The sequence below is a fragment of the Falco peregrinus genome, chromosome 1, assembly GCF_023634155.1.
Source record: "Falco peregrinus isolate bFalPer1 chromosome 1, bFalPer1.pri, whole genome shotgun sequence".
Classification (NCBI taxonomy): Eukaryota; Metazoa; Chordata; class Aves; order Falconiformes; family Falconidae; genus Falco; species Falco peregrinus.
In genome coordinates this window covers 35,124,266-35,143,492 of record NC_073721.1, presented here as the reverse complement: position 1 = coordinate 35,143,492, position 19,227 = coordinate 35,124,266, and the positions used below count along the sequence as shown (strand labels likewise).

Here is a 19,227-nt window from a genome sequence, read left to right as displayed (position 1 = left end):
GATCTATTCCAGTAGCTAAGCTTGCTCTGCGATCTCTGCAATAAACTGAAGGCTACCAAGCAGTCTGTGACTCATGCAGTAGACCATTTCTCATCTCTATGTGCAGAAGTGGAATAAAACCAGATCTCTTGTTTTCAGACCACTGAGTAACCTTGAAGCTGGGGAGTCCTCACAACTGCACGCTCTTTTACCAATCCTCAGGTCACTGAATGGCCGACTTACACTGACGACTGCAGAGCCCTGTGGGAAAGGAGGTGTGAAATGAACAGTACTTGTTAATTAAAGGATTTTTATCAAGCTGTAACCCGGCAGATGCATTTCACAACTTTTGCACCTATGTTCACATAAAGATTGACAGACAAACTCAGCCTGCAAAGAAAAGATAAAATTTTTAATGTTTATTTTTCCATGGAAAAGCTTTACAAGGAGAAAGAGGTTTCACAGGAGAAAGAGTACATTCTTTAATCACTGTTTATTTGTTGAATTGGTATCCGAGGCTGACATTTCTTCTACAGTGTATTTATTTGTTCTCATAATATTACAGGACATTTACCTTTTATTTAAAAAGGATCATAATCCATGAATATTGTTAAGAACACTATTAGGCAATGCTGTATGTGAAGAATTTACAGTCTAAGCTTCATCAGCTTAGATGAAGTGCCTTCAGTTTTAATTCTTTGCATATTTTGTAGCAACAAATAAAACACATCTTTTAAATGTTCAGATATTTTAAAGGCTTTGCATCATACGTAACAGAAAAACAGAGGTTTAGCATCTCAAAGAGCAGACAAAAACATTCCAATGTTCACAAAGCAACAATGAAGTCCCCAAGGAAAAAAAAAAATCCCCATCTTTCCCCTTAAACCATAAGGAGAAATTTATTAAGCTGATTATTAAGTGCTCAAATGTGACTTTCTTCGTCAGTATTATAGTGCTGGGATTTTTAGACATCCCAGCATCAGAACCTAAATGGAGTTACGTGGTTTCACAGCGAGAGAACCTGACCCTTCCCCTAGCTGCCTCTACACACAAGCTTCTGCCATTTAAAGGACCTTTTCTGATCTGTAGAACAGGGGAAAAACCCACCCTAAAACAAAACCCAATCCTCTACCCTTCAAATACCAAGAAGCACCATCCTCCACCTTTCAGATCAATGAACGTGTCACCTTCCATCTCACTTGTACCACGATTTCAGCAAGCCGTTTGAAATCTCCCTGCCAATTTTGTTCTGAAGCATGCAAAAGAGGTAATACTAGTTTCAGAAGTAGATTCATGAGACTGAGAAAAAAATTTTGAAGTACTTTGTAAGAAGAGTAGCTTGAACAACAAGCACCTTAATTTCAACTTAATTCAAAAACATGAAGAGGGAAAACTCTTCACAGTTTCAGAATTAGTAGAATTAAAAACCCCAGAAACTTGCAAAGCATGACTGTCAAATACCTTACTTCAATTACTACTCCAACACTTCTGTAAAGATGCACTTTCAAGTACTGTTATGGAAGGCACCGATTTTTTTTTTCCTTCAGCCATTATGATGTATAAAGAAAACACAGAATTTCTGTCGCACTGGGCTGAACTACTGGCCCTAAAGATATTTGCCACTAACCTTGGAGCACCTGGATTTCACCCAGTTGCAGTTTTACAACTACCTTGTTTTTCTTGATTAATTTATTCATAAAATAACATAGAACCATTACAGGTTTTAATGATATATGATTAATGGTACATTAATAGTAATGATTTACAGAAGTGAAAGTTTTAACTGCACAACTTCTCCTTTAAAATTGAAATTGGATAGTTTTGAAGTTAAATAATCAAAACATAAAACATTCAGCAATTCTGTTCCTCCACTTAACTATCAATTCCAAATTTTTCAAATCTAGAAGCCAGTTATCTGATATAGGCAGCCCTCAGAACAGTTTCCTTGAATGTATGGTTCAAAATCAGGTATTTCAATTTAATCAGAAGCTTGAAAAACAAGCTCTTATTCTTTAAAAACATGACTGTAGAATCAAATTGGGAATCATTGTCTTGTTTTCTGTGAAGTCTGACAATGGCCAGATGATTTTAAAAGTGGAGTTTAATACTTAGTCAAAAGGGAAAATAATACAGTGCTTTTCTGAGGCGTGTTGAGTACAGACCATTAAATTAAGGTAGATTTATGAACAAAGTTTTACAAATGACATTTCTTTAGCTCAAAATTGTTAATGTTTCAAAGGAACTAGGCAAGACTTGAAAAATACTTGCAATTCTTTTGCTTAGCCGTAGGGCCTGCAATTGGACAAAAAGTTCCCTGGTATGTTTGAAAGCAACAGACCAACGAAGAGATACACTAAGCAATAAGTACTTACAGCTATGCAAACAGTTCTCAACTTATAACCAAGATTTCTAGCTTTTCAGCTGCAATAAAAATGTATTACACTGATAATAATTAAGCACAATGTGCAACAAGGCAGCAAATTACATAATAGCTAAAGTATTTATCTATACTGTCAAAGTTTCCTGAAACCAGGAGCCATCAAAATCCCTGCACAGGCTACTGAAGTTTGATGGGATGCTCTGGGAGATTGAGAAACAAGGTCAGGACCTCACCGGACAGGGCCAGAGGTAAAAGTAAAAATTTTGACAGTAGCTGCATCAGTGTAAAGCTTGACGAAGCTGACCTGAGGACATCATTTTATTCTAATGCTACCTAGGATCACGGGGGAGGGTCCAGATAGGTCCTAGAATCCAGTAATTATTACCAGGTTATCTTGAGAGTACTAATGAATCAATTGATTAAAGATTTTTGCAGGAATAAGGGCAAAATTCTTGCCTTCTTTATAGAGCAAGATTTTAGAGGCCATAAATAGAAGTAGACCTAGGCAGCAGGTAACTCCAGGAAGCCAGTATGCACCAGGGTCTATCCATTTTGAGAATCATCCATTTGAGAATCAGTGTGAACACACGGTGTACCTCATCCTGAAACCCTCACCTCATCTGCATCCTTTCGGAGCGAGCTGCCAGGTAACGTTATCTTCATACGGGACAGCCCTGTTGCACTTGCTGTTTTCATCCCCATCCCTAAGACAGGGGAGGGGCAAGGAGCTGGTAGAGGGAATTATCCTACTTGGATACCTCCATGGTAACAAGATACTGGCTGCATTTCATTCTTTGGGAAACTACAGGAAGAAAAAACAGACCAAAAAAAGCTAACTGAAATCCTCCATAATATTGTGACAAAGAAACTAAGATAAACTCAGAAACTCAATCATAGGTGCACTGAATCCTGAACAGCAATGAATCCTAATCCTTAATGAGAGCACTGATTTTACAAATGATAGTACAAAACCTATAAAATATAGAACACCTGCTTCTGATGGAAGACAGTAATCAATTTGGTTAAAAATACCATTTCTAAATTCATGATCTGTTGTAGAATACAAAGACAGATGTGGTCATTTAATTAAAAAAATAACCAGGTCTCACATTTTCAACAACTGTCACATCATTCTTATACTTTGTCTGCTTGGAACAGAAAAGCTCCTCTAATCCCTGATAAACCAATTTCAAGGAACATTTTAATGAATAATTCTAAATACTAAATCTTTGCTAACAAATTGGTAATTTTTAAGTGATTACATGAGCAACTGAGCTGGCAAATTTGAGTAGAGAGTTACTGGGGGAATGGCTCATAAGTTGCTGGGCATGGTAAATTCTCAGGTAGCGCAGCTGCAGCCTGGAAGACACAACGTATACAGAACAATCTCTTGCACTTTATGCAAGGAAGAAAACTTACTTTTGAGTTGCATTACAAACTTGATGAACACACTTCTGTGGGAGTTTAGCTGCAAGGTGTCTTTGAGGTAAGTCTTCATGAATAACAGTGAATTAAAAAACCTGCACATCTTAAGAATGTACATACATCTCTGCTATCGGTTGCTAAACTATATGCCATTTTAAACTAGATATGTCACTCACAACTCTACAAAGTCAGACATTTAAAGCTTCCATGTATGTAGAAAACCTTGTTAGGACTCAAAAATTCAAAAGAATTTGTGGTCAATAATACAACTCTCTTTGCTAAAATAAATAATAATTAAAGGAACAGAAGGACATGCCCCTGCACGAGAAGGAAAGTCACTTCATTCTGATCATCCCCCTCCTCTAAGCAAGATGTAAGGAATGTTTTTCTTGACATTCTCATGAAAAATAGTTTTACTCATGATTTGATCTACAAGATTTGCCCACTGGAATAAAAAAGTGCATTAAGAATATATACAATGTAATGGAAGCCATATGCACCTTTTCTCAGGTTAAGCAGATAAGGCATTTACATGACACTACAAAACTACTTTCTCATGTGTTACTCATCTGGTCCGTACTTGGTTTGTATCACATTACAACAGCATTATTCAAACATAATGCTCTACACGTGGAAGACATGAAAGGCAAAACTATGAAGAATTGCATCCAGTAGAAAAGCTCAAAATGACATGCAAGAAACTAACACAAAAGGGAATCAACTAAAAATGTATGCATAAAGTATATGCCCATCAATAGGTTTACACAGTGAGCATCCCTACCCTTCCTTCAACAGAAGGAATAAACTACAGAAAGACACTACTGAATTAAAACAACATGGAGAAGCTATTAAAACAGAGTATGCTCCTTCTTCAAAATCACATTATCTTTTTCCTAGTCTAATGAAGAATATGATACTGTAATTAAATAAAATTTCTAAAAACATCTAAAGGAACTACTAAGATATCCATTCAAAACCAAAAGCTGTTCCAGAAAAGCAAACACTACAACTAAAACCTGCAAATGCCACTGAACTTGTTTCCATTAGACAATACAACCATAAGCAATATTCTTTAGAGATTTGCTATAGTAATTTATCACTTTATTAATAAAAAACTTGATGCAAAACCTATTAAAGTCAGTAGAAAGACATGTTCTTAAAAAGTCTTGAAGTACATACTTCTACTGTAAGATCCAAATCTGGGAGTGCTGAGCCATACCAACCTGCTTAGAATTTTTATATCAGGAAACACTAATAAACTAAATTACCATACAAAGAGATAGCAGTCATCAATATATCTGATTTATCAAAATTTAGATTGAGTAGTAACATTTTCTGTTTTTTCTGACTCATAGTTTGAAGATGCTTTCTGGTACTTAGCTGAAATAAATTTCTGTAGCTTGTACATGCTATTCTGTTTGCCTGTCTGGTTACATTTATGGCACTTGTTGCTTTACTGTAAAAGTATCTTGTAAACCCTGGAGGAAGCAATGGAAATAGTATCCCTAAACACCATAAGCTTTAAAAAAAATATTTTTCTAATTATAGAACATTCAAATGTCTGTACACCACAACTAAAACAGAAGGAGTGACTCTGGGAATGTGTATGCTATTCCTTGGACAAACGAAACATAGCGTTAGCTTGATGATTAAAAGCCAATTGCAGTGAATACATAGACTGACCAAACAGCAGAACTCCAGTATACTTGTCAGCGAGAACTGGAGCATACTGGGAATCAGCTGCTCCTAAGATGATGAAGGAGAACGATTAGAGCAGTATCCCTGTGCGATGATATCAGGAAAAGGAGCTCTCCCTTGCAAAAGCTAAAGGGGTTATTGCCTGAAAGGGTTTAGGACTTACTGGATGCAAGGGGAAAACGTTTTGGGATGTATAGCTTTTTTTTGTAGATAATGGATTGTGTGTCATTTTGAGATAGCATCACAACTTCTGCCTCTCCTTTAGCATAAAGCCATCACAGTGCATCAGCAAGGAATGCCCTGAAACTTTGTAGAAAGAGCAATAGTAGCATAGATATAGTATACCACCTTCCACTCCCCTAGTTTATATAAGATTCAGTCATCTGAATAGGGACTTAAAAAATGAAGAAAAAACTGGCTCAAACAGATCCATTCCTGCTCTCCACTAGTAAAGCTGAAACTGTGTTTTTCCTTAAAATACAATTATTTAAAATTTGGCTACAATGATATATTTAAAGGTCCTTTACAGTTTGATCCTGGACTTGTTTGATGCTTATACAGCAGTTTTCCTACAAGCTACTATCACCCTTTCCCAATAAGCTGAGAGTGGTTCTGAGTGTGTCTAAGTATAGTAACTAGAAGTTGAAACTTGAAAACAAAAAGGATGACACTTAAACACACATTTTTGTATGTAGATTTAGAAAACGTATCTACAATACTGTATTTAAACATTACACACTATAGTTAAATAAAGTCAAGAATACACAGTCTTTTCCCTACAGCAATACATTAAATAAAAAGCGTCAATAAGAAAACAGATCTGTTCACTTTTTTTCCGCTGAATACACGCGGAATTTGATGGTCTCATCCAACTGAGACAAACAGAATGTCATTCTAGTTGAAAATGAGAGAAAAAAATCCATCTGCTGAATTATATGTTCAAGGTAACTGTAACAGTTTGGTTTGGTATTTTGAACTTCTGAAAATAATACTTGTTTTTTTTAGTAAGCAAGGGAAAATCTGTGGGCTGTCTAGAAGCTGATCTAAGGTTTCCTGGCTACTACCCAAAGTTAAACAAACAAACAAACACATCTGAAAAAGTGAATTGTACTAAAGAGTAAAAAATTGTAAATGCCCCAACCAGTTAGTTTACTTTCATCCTTCCAATAGCATTTGAAATCTGCGAACAAAAGCAAAGCTTTTTCCTTCTTAAAAATAGAATGTGAGAATTGAGAGGGTTACCAAACGAGCTGAAACATTGAGTTAGAAAAGTTGCTTAAAAAACAAATGCAAGAGAAATAATAGCTCAGCCCTTGCCTTGCTGACAGGTGAGATAACAACCATTTCTGGTACTACAGAGAAAACTCAGAGACAGACTGGCATTTCAATGGAAGGAAAAACCACACCAGTCCATATGGTTCCCTTAAAACAAAAGCCTCTCAGGTTCATGACCAACATTTCTGTCAGCCTTTAAATAAGAAAGAGCAATAACAATCATACTGAGGATTTACTGACAGGTGTGAGGAACAATGGTGATTGTTTTTAAAAAGCCTATATATAAAAATTCTTCCACTACTGTACTTATAATATATGTGAAAACAATATCTTCAAACTTAAAACAAAATCATCTTTTCAGAACTGATCCTCACGACCAGAGCAGAGAGTCTAACCCAATTACCACTTAAGCCCTGTGGAAACTCTTCCCATGGTTCTTGCTACTTATGGCAAACTGAAGGAATTTTACTTGCAAAACACTTAACCACCAAAGACGGAGTTTTGTAATACAGTTTTAAAGCACTTTACTCAAAGAATAAGTTATCAGTTTTCTAGCAAAAACTCAGAATCTCTAAACATGAATGCAAATAATCTATTATTAAATAGACAGTTCTGGTTCAGTGGCCACTATTACAAATCAGGGGACTAACAGTGACTTCAAAAGACTCTGAATCAGACTTCAGGAGTATAATATTCTTGTTAATACTATGTATTTGCAAGACAGAAGTCTTCAGACAAGTCTTCACAAAGAAATCATAAAAGCAGGAAAGTGATTCAGCCTGCTTGAACTGGTTGACATTTAATTTTTGCAGTTTGGATATTCAACCATTATCTACCACTAACTATAAAATGTAAATTGGTATGTACCAGAAAAACTCCAGCATGATTTTGTGGTTCTTTTTTTTTTTATATATATATATATATATATATGTATACACACACACACATATTAGAGAGGCACAGTCTTGTTAGAAATCAGCATGAAATTCTTCTGTAGGAACCTGAACACTTTCACAGAAATTTTTTCATAAACTATGCTCTTCAAATAAGGCCATCACATCTAGTTAAGCAAAACACTCAGTCTGCATAAAATTAGAGCTGCACCTAGTTTAAGATGTATTTTCAAAATACATGTGGCATAAATGCCATTACAGAAAAATAAGCAAGACACTTCTTTTACAGCCTGGAGAAAGAAATGATTCGTTTTGACATTCTATTAAAATTTAATAAGGGCACAAAAGGAATCTGTAAGTCCAAAATATCTAGCTATTCTAACAGTGTGTACTGTGCAAAGAACTTACAGTAACATCACAAAATAACATCAACTCTTTTAAAAGGACTCTAAAAATTGTTGCTCATTGCTTAGAATGGCATACATCCAATATATTCACGATTGGCAACAGAATCTAGAGTGTTATAATATCATTGCTGCTACTGTAATGAAAAGAAATGAGGTTGCGATGATAAATTTTCATGTTAAGCTGTAGGGAACTTTACTGCATTTTACCAATCATATTACTTCTTAGCTTTGTCATAAGCTCCAGGAAAATGAAAAACAGAAAAAAAGTTATCTATCGTATTTTCTCCTACAGAAATGGTGGACAGTAAAACAAAAGTATGAAATTAGCTGGCTTTGGATTAGTTGGTTAAAAATGTGTGTATCAGTTCAATCTGAGTCAGGCTGCCTTGGTTTGTACCACCTATCCATAAAGGCTGACTGAATGAGATTCCTTTCATCATACAGGCACTGCCACCTTTGCTGCAATAGTAGAGGCATGCTTTGATAGCCAGGATAGCTTCAGCTGACTGACAGCTCCTGGGTAACTGAAAGGGAATGATAGTTTGACAGGAAACATCCCTTATTTCTCCAGACAGACACTGTCCTTGAAGCAACCAGGTATTATCTGTAAAAGAAGAACAAGTTTTATCATTAGGATATTTAACATGTCTGAAACCTACAGAAAACACTGATTTTACCTATATGACAACATGGACTTTCTTTCCATATGCAACGTTAGGGGAAATTTCCTTCCTGATTTTTCCAGTTGTAGACAAAAAAAAATAATTAATTTACAAATGCTTGTTTAGCACCCATTTAAAGATGGAGAGACCCATTGCTTTGCTTCAGAACTATAGGTATATATACAGTACATCTTATTTAAATGCAATGGATCTGCAATTTGTCCTGTATGCTCTTAAGAGGGTATTAAAATTTATTCTAAGTTATGCAAGCAAAACTTAAATTAACAAGCTGCTATATATTTGTATCAGAGGTCTAATACTCCAGGTAAGATATCTGCCATTAATGCATAAAACTTCAAATGAATTATGGCATCTCCAAACAGAAATGTTGGTTTTACAAGTGCGTTGCTGCAATTTAGCCATGTTCGGGCTGACTGTTACAACAGAACTTGAGTTTCCCATTTATTTAAATATTTAAGAGTACATGAACTGAAAAAAGAACAGAACAATAAATGTAACTAGCTCATTGCACTGTATTCTGTATTCTGCTGTGAGATGGATGAAGTGCTCTTTTTGGTGTTTTTCAAAAAATACCTAGAAGTTGGCTCTAGAATTTATGAGCTTGAAATGACTCGTTGAGTTTAGGTTGCTTACATTCTCCCATTTTACTAAACCTCGAAGCTATCACATATATTTTTACTTCAACAGTATTTGGCGATCCTGCAGGCCAAAAAGTGTGTTGACTCTCCTGGAAATAGTTTATTTGTACTCCAAAAATACAAAGTGGGATGACAAACCACTTTAAATCATGAGGCATATAAACAAACTGCAGTGCCTATACAGTATTTGTTCACTGCTTTTAAAAGCAGAAATACAAAAATATGAATTATAATAAAGTAGGTTCAAAGCGGTTAGGTATAAATGTACCTCAAACACTTTTTCAAAGAGACAAAAGCAAAAAAAACCCTGATTCGCTTTCAGGAATATGCTTCAGCTTCATGGTGAGCTTTCTCCCAGAAGCAGATGGTAGTGCTGGGATAAGCTGTTTGTAGAGACAGAGTGGAGGGGGCAAGCATCTACAGGGGGATCAGTGCCTTTGCAAGCCCTCACTGGCAGCTTGTTCCAAGAAAGTTAAAAAAACAAACCAACATGCAGCATGTATTAATTCAAGCAAAAAAGATGCTATCAGGCATTTTGTTTTGCTTTTTCAATCTTAGTACTCCAGCTGTTAAATGTATCAACTCCAGATAACATGTAATGCATCACAAGGTCAAATGGGAACCAGGACACTTTACCTTCCGCTGTGATAAACCAGGAATTGGGTGCTTCTTCATTCAGTTTTGAATCTGGAGGAAGAGTCAACTTTAATAAAAACTGAATTGTCTGGCCAGGAGCTACAGTTAGTGAAGGAAGTTGAACATTTGGTGCAGATTTAGGCAGTTTTGGAAGGTTTGTTATTTTATCCTTTTGCACAGGCAGGTTGTCTGGAACATCGCATGCTTCTGGATGCAGGATAGGCAGCTATCAGTAGAAACCAAACAAAATATTTATTTTTATTTGTACTGAAAGCAAACAGGCTTTCACAATGTAATCACTATTCCAAAGCTGACATGGACTAGGAAAACTAACACATGATAATATGGCTACAGGACTAAAACTTTCTGACAGTGCAACAACACAATGACAAAGAAAAATGACAAAATTATTTTTTAAAATGAAAAAGATAAAACTGATTAATCCAAATAAAATAAGATCTACTATTAAAACCATAAAATCCGTAAGTACTTTAAAGTATCCTTTAATTTTAAATTTTAACAGTTACATTGTATTTTAAAATAAAATTTCTTCTAATCTGGCAGTGAACTGTGTGTTTTGGTAATAAAATCTAAGATTTTAACCATGCAGACTGAACAGTAAAGGATAATTTAACAGAAGAGCCACCAACATGTTATATGATATGAAAATTTAAACACACAAGAAGATCATGTACTATTAAATGCAAGAGACGCACAAGATGACAGTTGGACCATTATGTCATATATATGTGTGTGTATATATATATAGGAAAACATTAAGACATGGTGCCATCATAAGACAGACAGGAGCACAAATTTGGTTTGCCTTCATGTTTATAAGCAAATACAGTAGTGCTCAGTTATGACAGGGGTTTTGATATGACAACTTGGCAGCCCGCTATGTATTTTGCTTTAAGTCACTGACCTCCCAAAATCACATCTTACAGCTTAACTACAGGACTTGGCAATTGATTTCAACTTCCACTTGTTACAAAGTGCTCATGGAATGCTTTTCATACTGAAAAACTGGGCCGTATTTTTTAATAACTCATATTTTTCTATTATTCTTTTCTAGAGGATCATTACTTTCTGTTTTCATGCAAAAGTTGCCTTTCCAAAGACTAAGGCTTTCAACAACTCTGCTAACAGGCAACATTTATTTGCATCATCACAAAACATTCTGTGACTTTAGCTACTCTGTCTACCCAAAAAGTGTATTACTATATGATTTTTATACCACTTGCCAAAGCCTGCAATAGTAATTTATATCAAGAAACACTACCATCAGCCTGTTCGATAAGTATTACTTGCCATGGAAAGAATTTTCGTTTCCAAATCCAACACTTTGATCTGATGATTATTCGTGTCTGCAACATACATCAAGCCGCCACTTTCTTCAACACACAAACCTCCTGGTTCATTAAAAGTTGACTGTGTAAAGCTCGAACCAATAATGTTGCTTGCCTCTCCTGTGCCTGCCAGGGTAGCACAGTTCTTCATCTTGGGATCTACAACCTTTATCTAAGATAAACAAAGACACAAAAAAATTTTTTTCTGAAAAAATCCTACCAGGACTTAGAAGTTCTGCATTATCTTATGCTCCACATTTTCAGAAGCCAGCACTAACCTTGAGTACCCAAGTGTGTGTCCTAGAAGCCAAATTATCATACTGTACCAAATTACATGTCCCACCTTCACCCCTCCCCATTCTCTGCTGGACTTTACTTCTTCCTTTGGTCTTTGTTCAGTGCTCCCTTTCGTAATTTTGAAGGTACCTACCCCTCTGGTATAAAAGTATGATGATTGGCTTGTTTCTCTAATGTTTGTTGCCCTTCTAGAAACATTTGCAATATAGTAAGAGCATAACAAAACCAGTAAGCTAACTTATAATTTTTTTTCTAAAAACAGATGATTTTTTTTCCTTAAAGTAATAGCAAAAAAGTTTAATGTTCTATGCAATACCTGAAACAAAGTTTCATTTGCTACATGAATTTTAGTAAGCACTTAGTGTTATATTCTTTATTCTTCAAATTAAAACATATTACTTTTAATGCATTCAATTGATGTACAGTTAACAACCTTTTAGACATGAAAGCTTCTATAACATCGCATAAGAGCAATCACAAAAACAACCTCTCTTATCTCAGAGTTCCATGGAGGCAACCCACAATACTTCCCAAACCCTGGGTGGCCTTTTTAAGGGAAACCCAAGTCCTCTTGTTCTCCCAGTTTTACCAAACCTGCAGTATTCCTGACTAAACACTTCTAGCTTTTTTGCTCTAGTTCAGCATCTTCGGGAAAACATAAGGAAAGGGTCTTTAGTCTGAATTGTAACTTGGCACTTTAAATTCACCTTTCCCAAGGGACCATTATATCAACACAAAAGCACGTGACATCAAAACAGTGGTAAAGAGAAGGACCTGTAAGGATGGAAGGGAAGAAAAAGAACCTACAAAGAACCCGTATAATTTGTTTCTTCAGCTTAACTGAATCAAACACAATCTTTCCACGTTCCAAAAATAATCCTTCACAGTAGTAAGAACTGTAAAGCCTGCATATAACAAGCTACTATATGCTTACCTTATGATTATAGGAATCTGCCACATAGAGCAGTTTTCTTTTCTTGTCCCATGTTACTCCTAAGGGATGCTGCAGCTTTGCATTTATGCCTGCTCCATCCACATCACCAAAGGCAAACAAATTCTGGAAAAGGATTTTATTAAACTAATTCATTACTCAATGCTGACATGAATTTAAATGACTGTAATTAAATGGAAATTCACTGACTTAGAAAAAAATTTAAAAAATCAAGACAATTTCAAAATAAGAACACTGAAAACCAGGAAGTGTGGATGCTAACCATGGAAATGGAAACTCTCACATTTAAGTTATCAATATGAATCCAGCTGACTTTAATGACCACACAATGCCGAATCAAGTTAGCTATTTTAAAAAGAAGTGATTTATTATCTGAGAAGCAACAATCTGCACTACAACCTGAGCGTCACAACTGGCACACATTTGCATTCCAAGCAGTGAAGTTAAGAAATTGATGGCCACGGAAACTGATTTACCCTCTCACCCCAAAAGTGGTTCCTCCAGGTCAGGCTTGAGGAATATTAGTAGGGCAGTGTGGGGAAGTTTGAAGTGATTACCAAAGGATCTCTCTCTCCTCCTACAAGGTGCTTCACCGCTCCGTCTTTCAGAGAGATGGTTCGCACAGTGCTGCTCTCACTATCCGCTACAAAAAGGCAGTTCCATGGTTCCTCAGAAGCCAGACAGAGCCCCGAAGGCTGTGCAAAGCCTGCCTTATGTGGGTACGCATTGTTTCTGTTCTCTTCATTTCCACTCCCAGCAAATCGAAGGCAGACTCCTTTCTTTAAATCACTACAGGAAAATAGTAACCCAAGTTCAAGAATGAGTTTGAAATACTTAAAAGACTTTAGGCATAAACAGAAGCTACAAGACAAGCACTTGGGAGTTATAAAACCAACTATAGGGCAGCACAAGGAATGATTCAATGCCTTTGTGCTAACTTTTATTTCACTTTAGTGTATCATTCATCACCAGGCAATTCAGCAAATGGAATGAAAAGTATCATTCAATTATATGAATGTACCTACCAAGTCATAGTTTTATAGCATAAGTAGTATCTTTATTTTATTTAACAGATGTGGGAAAAAGTAGGCAGACTTTAAAGGACACACACCTTTTAAGTCTGAACAGAAGCAGCAAGCTTCAAGCTAAGTACAGTAGAGAAAAAATATTTTCAGTGTAATTTGATTATCTCTCTCTTTGGGGTTTGAAAGCTGTTTATCAAGACAAACAGCAATTTCACATGTCTCTCATTACAGTTGCTTACCTTCCCTTCGGTAGTTTTCCACCTTCCAACATCAGTGCCCATACCTGATGAATGCCTGCCATTGCTATCCATAAAACGTCATCTTCCTGGGTCCCTGAAACTTTTAAAAATGAACGTATAAAAACATGAAAAAAAACCACTTTGGGCATGCTTCATAAAACAAAGACATAAACAAATCAATCTTGCTGTTCTACCTACTCCAGCTCACCTTTTGCCATGGGGAAGAAAAAACCCCCACAAATTCAACCAAAAAACAGAGCAAGAGAAGGAGAGAGAATGTCTTCCATCTACCAAAAACCTTGATATTTTTCTCCTGTTCTCTTCCCAAGTACACAAAAACTGTGGTTTTGATACTCCTACCTGATAAAAGGGCATACTTCCAATGGGATTTGCTGTTTGCAACTTTTTGCTATTGGGCCCATGTTTCACCTGTTGGTTTTGGATTCATACCAGCCAACAAATATGTATGTATCTTTGCTAAGCATGGTTTTGGGGGGGTGGGGGACGTGTGGTTTGTTTTGTGGTTTTCTACTATGCTAGTGACAAAATTAGATATTCCAAAAAACTACTGGCAGCTGTTTAGAGGTTTTGAGAGAAATAACCATGGCAGTATCATTGTACGTTATATAGAAAGGACATAATGTTTTTAAGATAAGGGTAACTGATGCTTGCATTTCATGTAGATTTATGCTCTGGAAAGCAACAACTGCTGTTTATTCAAACATTAGATGCAATGTGGGCAATTACTCATCTCCCCTTCCACTAACCATGCAGTTTTCACGTTGTTCTCCCTATGCACATGTACATGTGGTATCACAAACACAAGATGCAGGTCTGCAGAACAGTGATCTTCTGATCAAGAAGTGTCCAAGTACGTGTCAAGCATCTAGGTTTTTCAACTCCACAGATAAAACTACTATCCACCAATCCAAATCTAGAAATTACATGAAGCTTTCCCAGATAATACTTCACAAATATAATTATGCAAATGGAAAGCAAAAAATGTGTAAGTGTTCTATAGCTTTAAACATATCATATTACAGCACAAGAACACATAAGACAAATTGTGAAAGACAATTAAAAAAAACCACCACCCCCCCAAATCCAGAAGAAATTTATTTTAGCCTTTTCTGAAAATCTTAAGCAACAGAAAGTTGGTATTTAAAAACTGCATTAAAATGGCAACACTGTTGTTTTCCTAACACCATACTAATCTATGCACACTGTATACAACTGTCCCATCTAGTCAGAGACAACATTAAAATGTTTTTCTGAACGAATGTATCAGGTTTTGGAGTAACTGTTAGGCACTCATCAGAAAAATACCTTCAAATTGCTCACAGGAAGTTTTTATTCACAAGAACTTATAAAATATTATGCATCTCATAGCTGCCCCTGCAAACGATCTGATGGATACCTCCTCCCCATATTCTGGAATTTTAAAATGAAAGCAATTTTATGTAAAATGCTCACAATCACTCTAAACCTGAGAAGTTAGTCCAAATCAGTATTCCTAAAATTAAATTAACACCATTCCCCTACCTGAGATCCTGCTGTTCTTCTTCTAATCCTAAACCTTTCCTTCATTACACACTGCAAGGGGGGGAAAAAAGTATCCTTCTGTCTCCAGATTCAATTTCTCATACTGTGAGCCCTCTTCATAGTAGTACTGGTATCATTTTAACAGTTCGCCTTCAGCCTTTTCTGCTTCTTGGATCAAGATAAAGGTTTCCAACACCGTGATCAAAGGAACTCTGCTGACTCTCTCCTGCACCTCCACGTGGCTCCATATTTTTAAACAAACTAGAGCTCCAAGAACAAAAGTTAAATTGCCAAAGCACCTAAGAGTTCTTGCTTTGCAAATTTGCAAATGAGTTTGAAAACACACATTTTATGAGTCACCAGAGATGTTACCAAAGTACTGGCAATGCCAAAAATACCTGGAATCACCTCTGCTTAGAGCTTGTTTCTAAGAGATTTAAATTGAGAAAATGGCCTATGAAATCATTTCACTACTTCCTATAGAGTACATGTTCAGGTTCAGGATTTTGTTTCCGTGATGCATATCTTGCACTTTCCAGATGCTACTATTCTGAGTATCCCAGACTGAATAATGCTAAAACCATGGTCAGTTCAGAAAGTGAGCTTTTTATCTTGCTATGCTGTGCAGTTCATTCTGAGGGATCACAAAAAGTGCTTTGTTAATTATTTAATATTCACTTCATCCACCAATGAAGTGAAGGAGTAAGACTTGAACTGAGCACTTTAGAAAAATGGGTTCCATTCACCTATCCGATTCTCTAATTCTACCCACTGAAAACTCCCTTGGTGACAGCTACATACTGAAAAATTGAAAAGGTTTCTTACTCTAATTCTGCACACTGAAAGGCTTATCAAATATGAGACACAGGAAAGAAGTATCAATATTAATTTCAAATTTTACTGCATATGTAAGATCAATAAAGAGAAGATCCTTTCTTCAACTAACAGAACAAGACAGGAAAAACAAGGAAGACCTCCATAACCATCATAAATTTTAATGCTACTTAAATATTTTCTACCAGATGGCAATTAGAACAAAGAGAATGGATGCAAGCATGGGAACAGCACAAGCATGCTGAATTGTGGAAAATATATCAGAACTTTAATAAAAATCAAAACCAGAAAAGTAAAAACAATGCCTATAGTTGCACAGTCAAGGTATTTTATCACACAACGGTCCTGACACTACAGAGTTTAATGCTTTACGTTCTGGAACAAAAGACAGAAAAAACTCTTCTTTAAGGACAGAACAGTTTGAGGACATGTCACCACTGTCATCCTTGTACTGTTCTCAGAGGAGAAGGGGCCAGGCAGAACCAGCATGCTAAAATTATGGTAATACCATCATTATCATAACTGCTTATCATCCCTGAATGGAAAAAATTATTTTAAAATAATTTAGTATGAAACAACATAAAAGAACAAAGCAATTCTTTTTACATTTATTCAATTAAGCAGCGCATTCCAACCTATCTCAAGCTGTTTTAAAAACCCAGTGTAGTTTCTCCTTATTAGGGTATGTGCATTCTTATCTTTAGTGCTGCCTCTATCAAAGCAAAGTATAGCTTGCAAATGTGACATACTTCTGTTATAAAGGTCCCCTAATAATGAAATAGAGCTCTGAATGCACTGGCATTTTGTATTATACAGTGCTTCAGTTATTATACAATGACTCACTTCCTGAATCTGCCTCTGCTATGTACCTACGTTTTAAGAATACACAGTCCTGTTTGTACACATACACAACTTTAAACAATTCAGTAATACTTTTAACCATTAGCTGCCTGTCAATCTGAACACACAGAAAAGTATTTCACACCAGTCAACAGCAAAATGTATTTGAAGAGATTCCATTCCCAGGACTACCAACACTTGCAGCTTCCTTGTCTGGGGACTGCATGCTTACTCCCAGTCCGGGAATTAAAAGCCTGGGAATCACGTTATATTTTGTGGCTGGCACCACTGACATTTTCTAAATAGACTGAAGTTTGAAAATATTATTCTTGCCTACTAATTTTGTCTTTAAAAAAAATAACAAGGAAGAGGTCTGTTGGTACACTCATCCTCTGAAAAAACACTGGAGGCAAAAAGGGCTATACAATATGCCCTCCGGTTTACAGACAGGCACGCTGCCTATGTACACATGTGAATGTGAGTTTTGCCTTCACTTAAGTCAGTGGAAGTTTAGCCAATTAAATCCAAACCTGATAGAAAAGCTACAGAATCATCACTCTTCCCCAGTGAGACAGAGATAGCAAAGCCTCAAAGGTATGCTTTAGCACCCTAAGTCTGGACTGTCACAAGTACACATCATTCTTTTCAGAGGAATAAAAGTTAATTTTCTTCTTTTTTCCCTATGCTACCTGGCGCTCTTTCACATAGTGTTGCATTGTGAAAACAGGATAACCCTTTATGAAACAAAATGCTTCTGGAATTTTCCTCATTAGTTAACACACCTCCCCTCTCATCAAGGGAAATCCTTGGACATAGATACCAAGGGGATATCATACAATGGGAGGTAATAGGGAGCTAAAAATGATGACTATAATTAAGTATTTTCCCTTTCTTTCCTGAGTTTTCTGATTGAGGCTTTCTGACTGTCATGGCAGCAAATACTTTAAAAAAGATCCAAAGTAATAGCATTTATTAACATGAAAGAACTATTTAATGTCAGGATACATCACTATAACTACAGAAAAAGCTAAGTCTGGTTATGTGTTTTATTCATTCCTATTTAAGCACAGTAAACGCATACACTTGGGAGTACTTCAGCACCGCAGTTTCCCCTGATCCCCAAAACCCACATTCCATATTTGAAAGCACTTCTAGCATCAAAATGAGAACAGTTAAAAACTGTTATGTTAGGATATGTGAAGATTTCAGTTAAATCTATTTGTGTCTCTCTGTGATTCAGCCAACAGTATGAAGCTGGCTGACCCACTCAGACAATATACAGAGGAACAGCGTGCTTCAGAAGTCCTCCCAAAGCAAGACGAGGTAACGTCCTGCTTCACTGCAGTCCTTCACTGTAACTTCTGAATATCTTATTTCTCAAGAGACTTTTTCTCCTTAAGCAGTTCTAACACAGGAGTAAAATCCTGTAGTAAGTCTTCCACTTCAGCTCTATCTTTAATGAAGAAGTTATTTTTCTTTGAAATTTCAAATTTCTTCAATAAAAAATAATGGCCATTTACAAGTATATTTAGGATATAGTTCAAGAAGAAAAGACAGACAATGCTGTTTGATGTCAATGTCATCGCTAACATGATCTTCTGTGGAACTGAACTTGTGTGAGGGCAGACAGCTCAAAGCTCAATGAGGTAGCTTTGAGGAACTGCTAAAGAGATGAGAATGCCTTTTGCATTCCAAGTAAGTTTACATTGCTACATCATGCAGTCATACTACATATGCCACATATGTTTACAGCAACTCAGATTCTGAGTTGTCCAGAAAAACAATTCCTAATTAATCCCCGATGATCACAAAAGCAGGTCTTTTCAGCTACTACCAAGGAATATTCTTCACAGGACAGTGGAGGCTACAGCTTCAATGCCAGAATGAGACCAGACTAGAAGGAAAAAGAAGAGTAACGTGTAGAAAGCACACGCTCAAGATACAGACAGTTCAGACAAAAACTGTTCATATATGGTCTGAGCTCTCTCAGGAAGTTCTAACTGCTTATTGCTGAAGTGATTATTGCTTTACCTTTTTGTAGAGTTAGGGAAGAATCACCATGGATAATTGAAAAAGAAAAAGTGCTTCCTCTGGAATGCAGTGGTACTACAAAACACTCTAGAAGAAACACGGAG

The 19,227-nt window shown here is 36.3% G+C and overlaps 1 protein-coding gene across 2 annotated transcripts in view; it reads right to left on the bottom strand.

Moving 5' to 3' along the window:
• Positions 1–383: 383 nt before the first annotated feature.
• Positions 384–19,227, bottom strand: part of NHLRC2 (NHL repeat containing 2) — a 36,935-nt gene continuing 18,091 nt past the window's right edge. Inside the window, exons 6-12 of one of the 2 annotated variants that reach the window (XM_013300675.3) lie at positions 19,124–19,210; positions 13,877–13,976; positions 13,170–13,401; positions 12,595–12,717; positions 11,326–11,535; positions 10,015–10,240; positions 384–8,661 (exon numbers count right to left, since the gene is read on the bottom strand). In XM_013300675.3, the coding sequence (XP_013156129.1) occupies positions 8,396–8,661; positions 10,015–10,240; positions 11,326–11,535; positions 12,595–12,717; positions 13,170–13,401; positions 13,877–13,976; positions 19,124–19,210 (1,244 nt within the window). In that variant the 3' untranslated portion in view covers positions 384–8,395. The remainder of the gene's footprint in view (positions 8,662–10,014; positions 10,241–11,325; positions 11,536–12,594; positions 12,718–13,169; positions 13,402–13,876; positions 13,977–19,123; positions 19,211–19,227) is intronic. The other variant, XM_005239229.4, reaches the window with a different exon arrangement.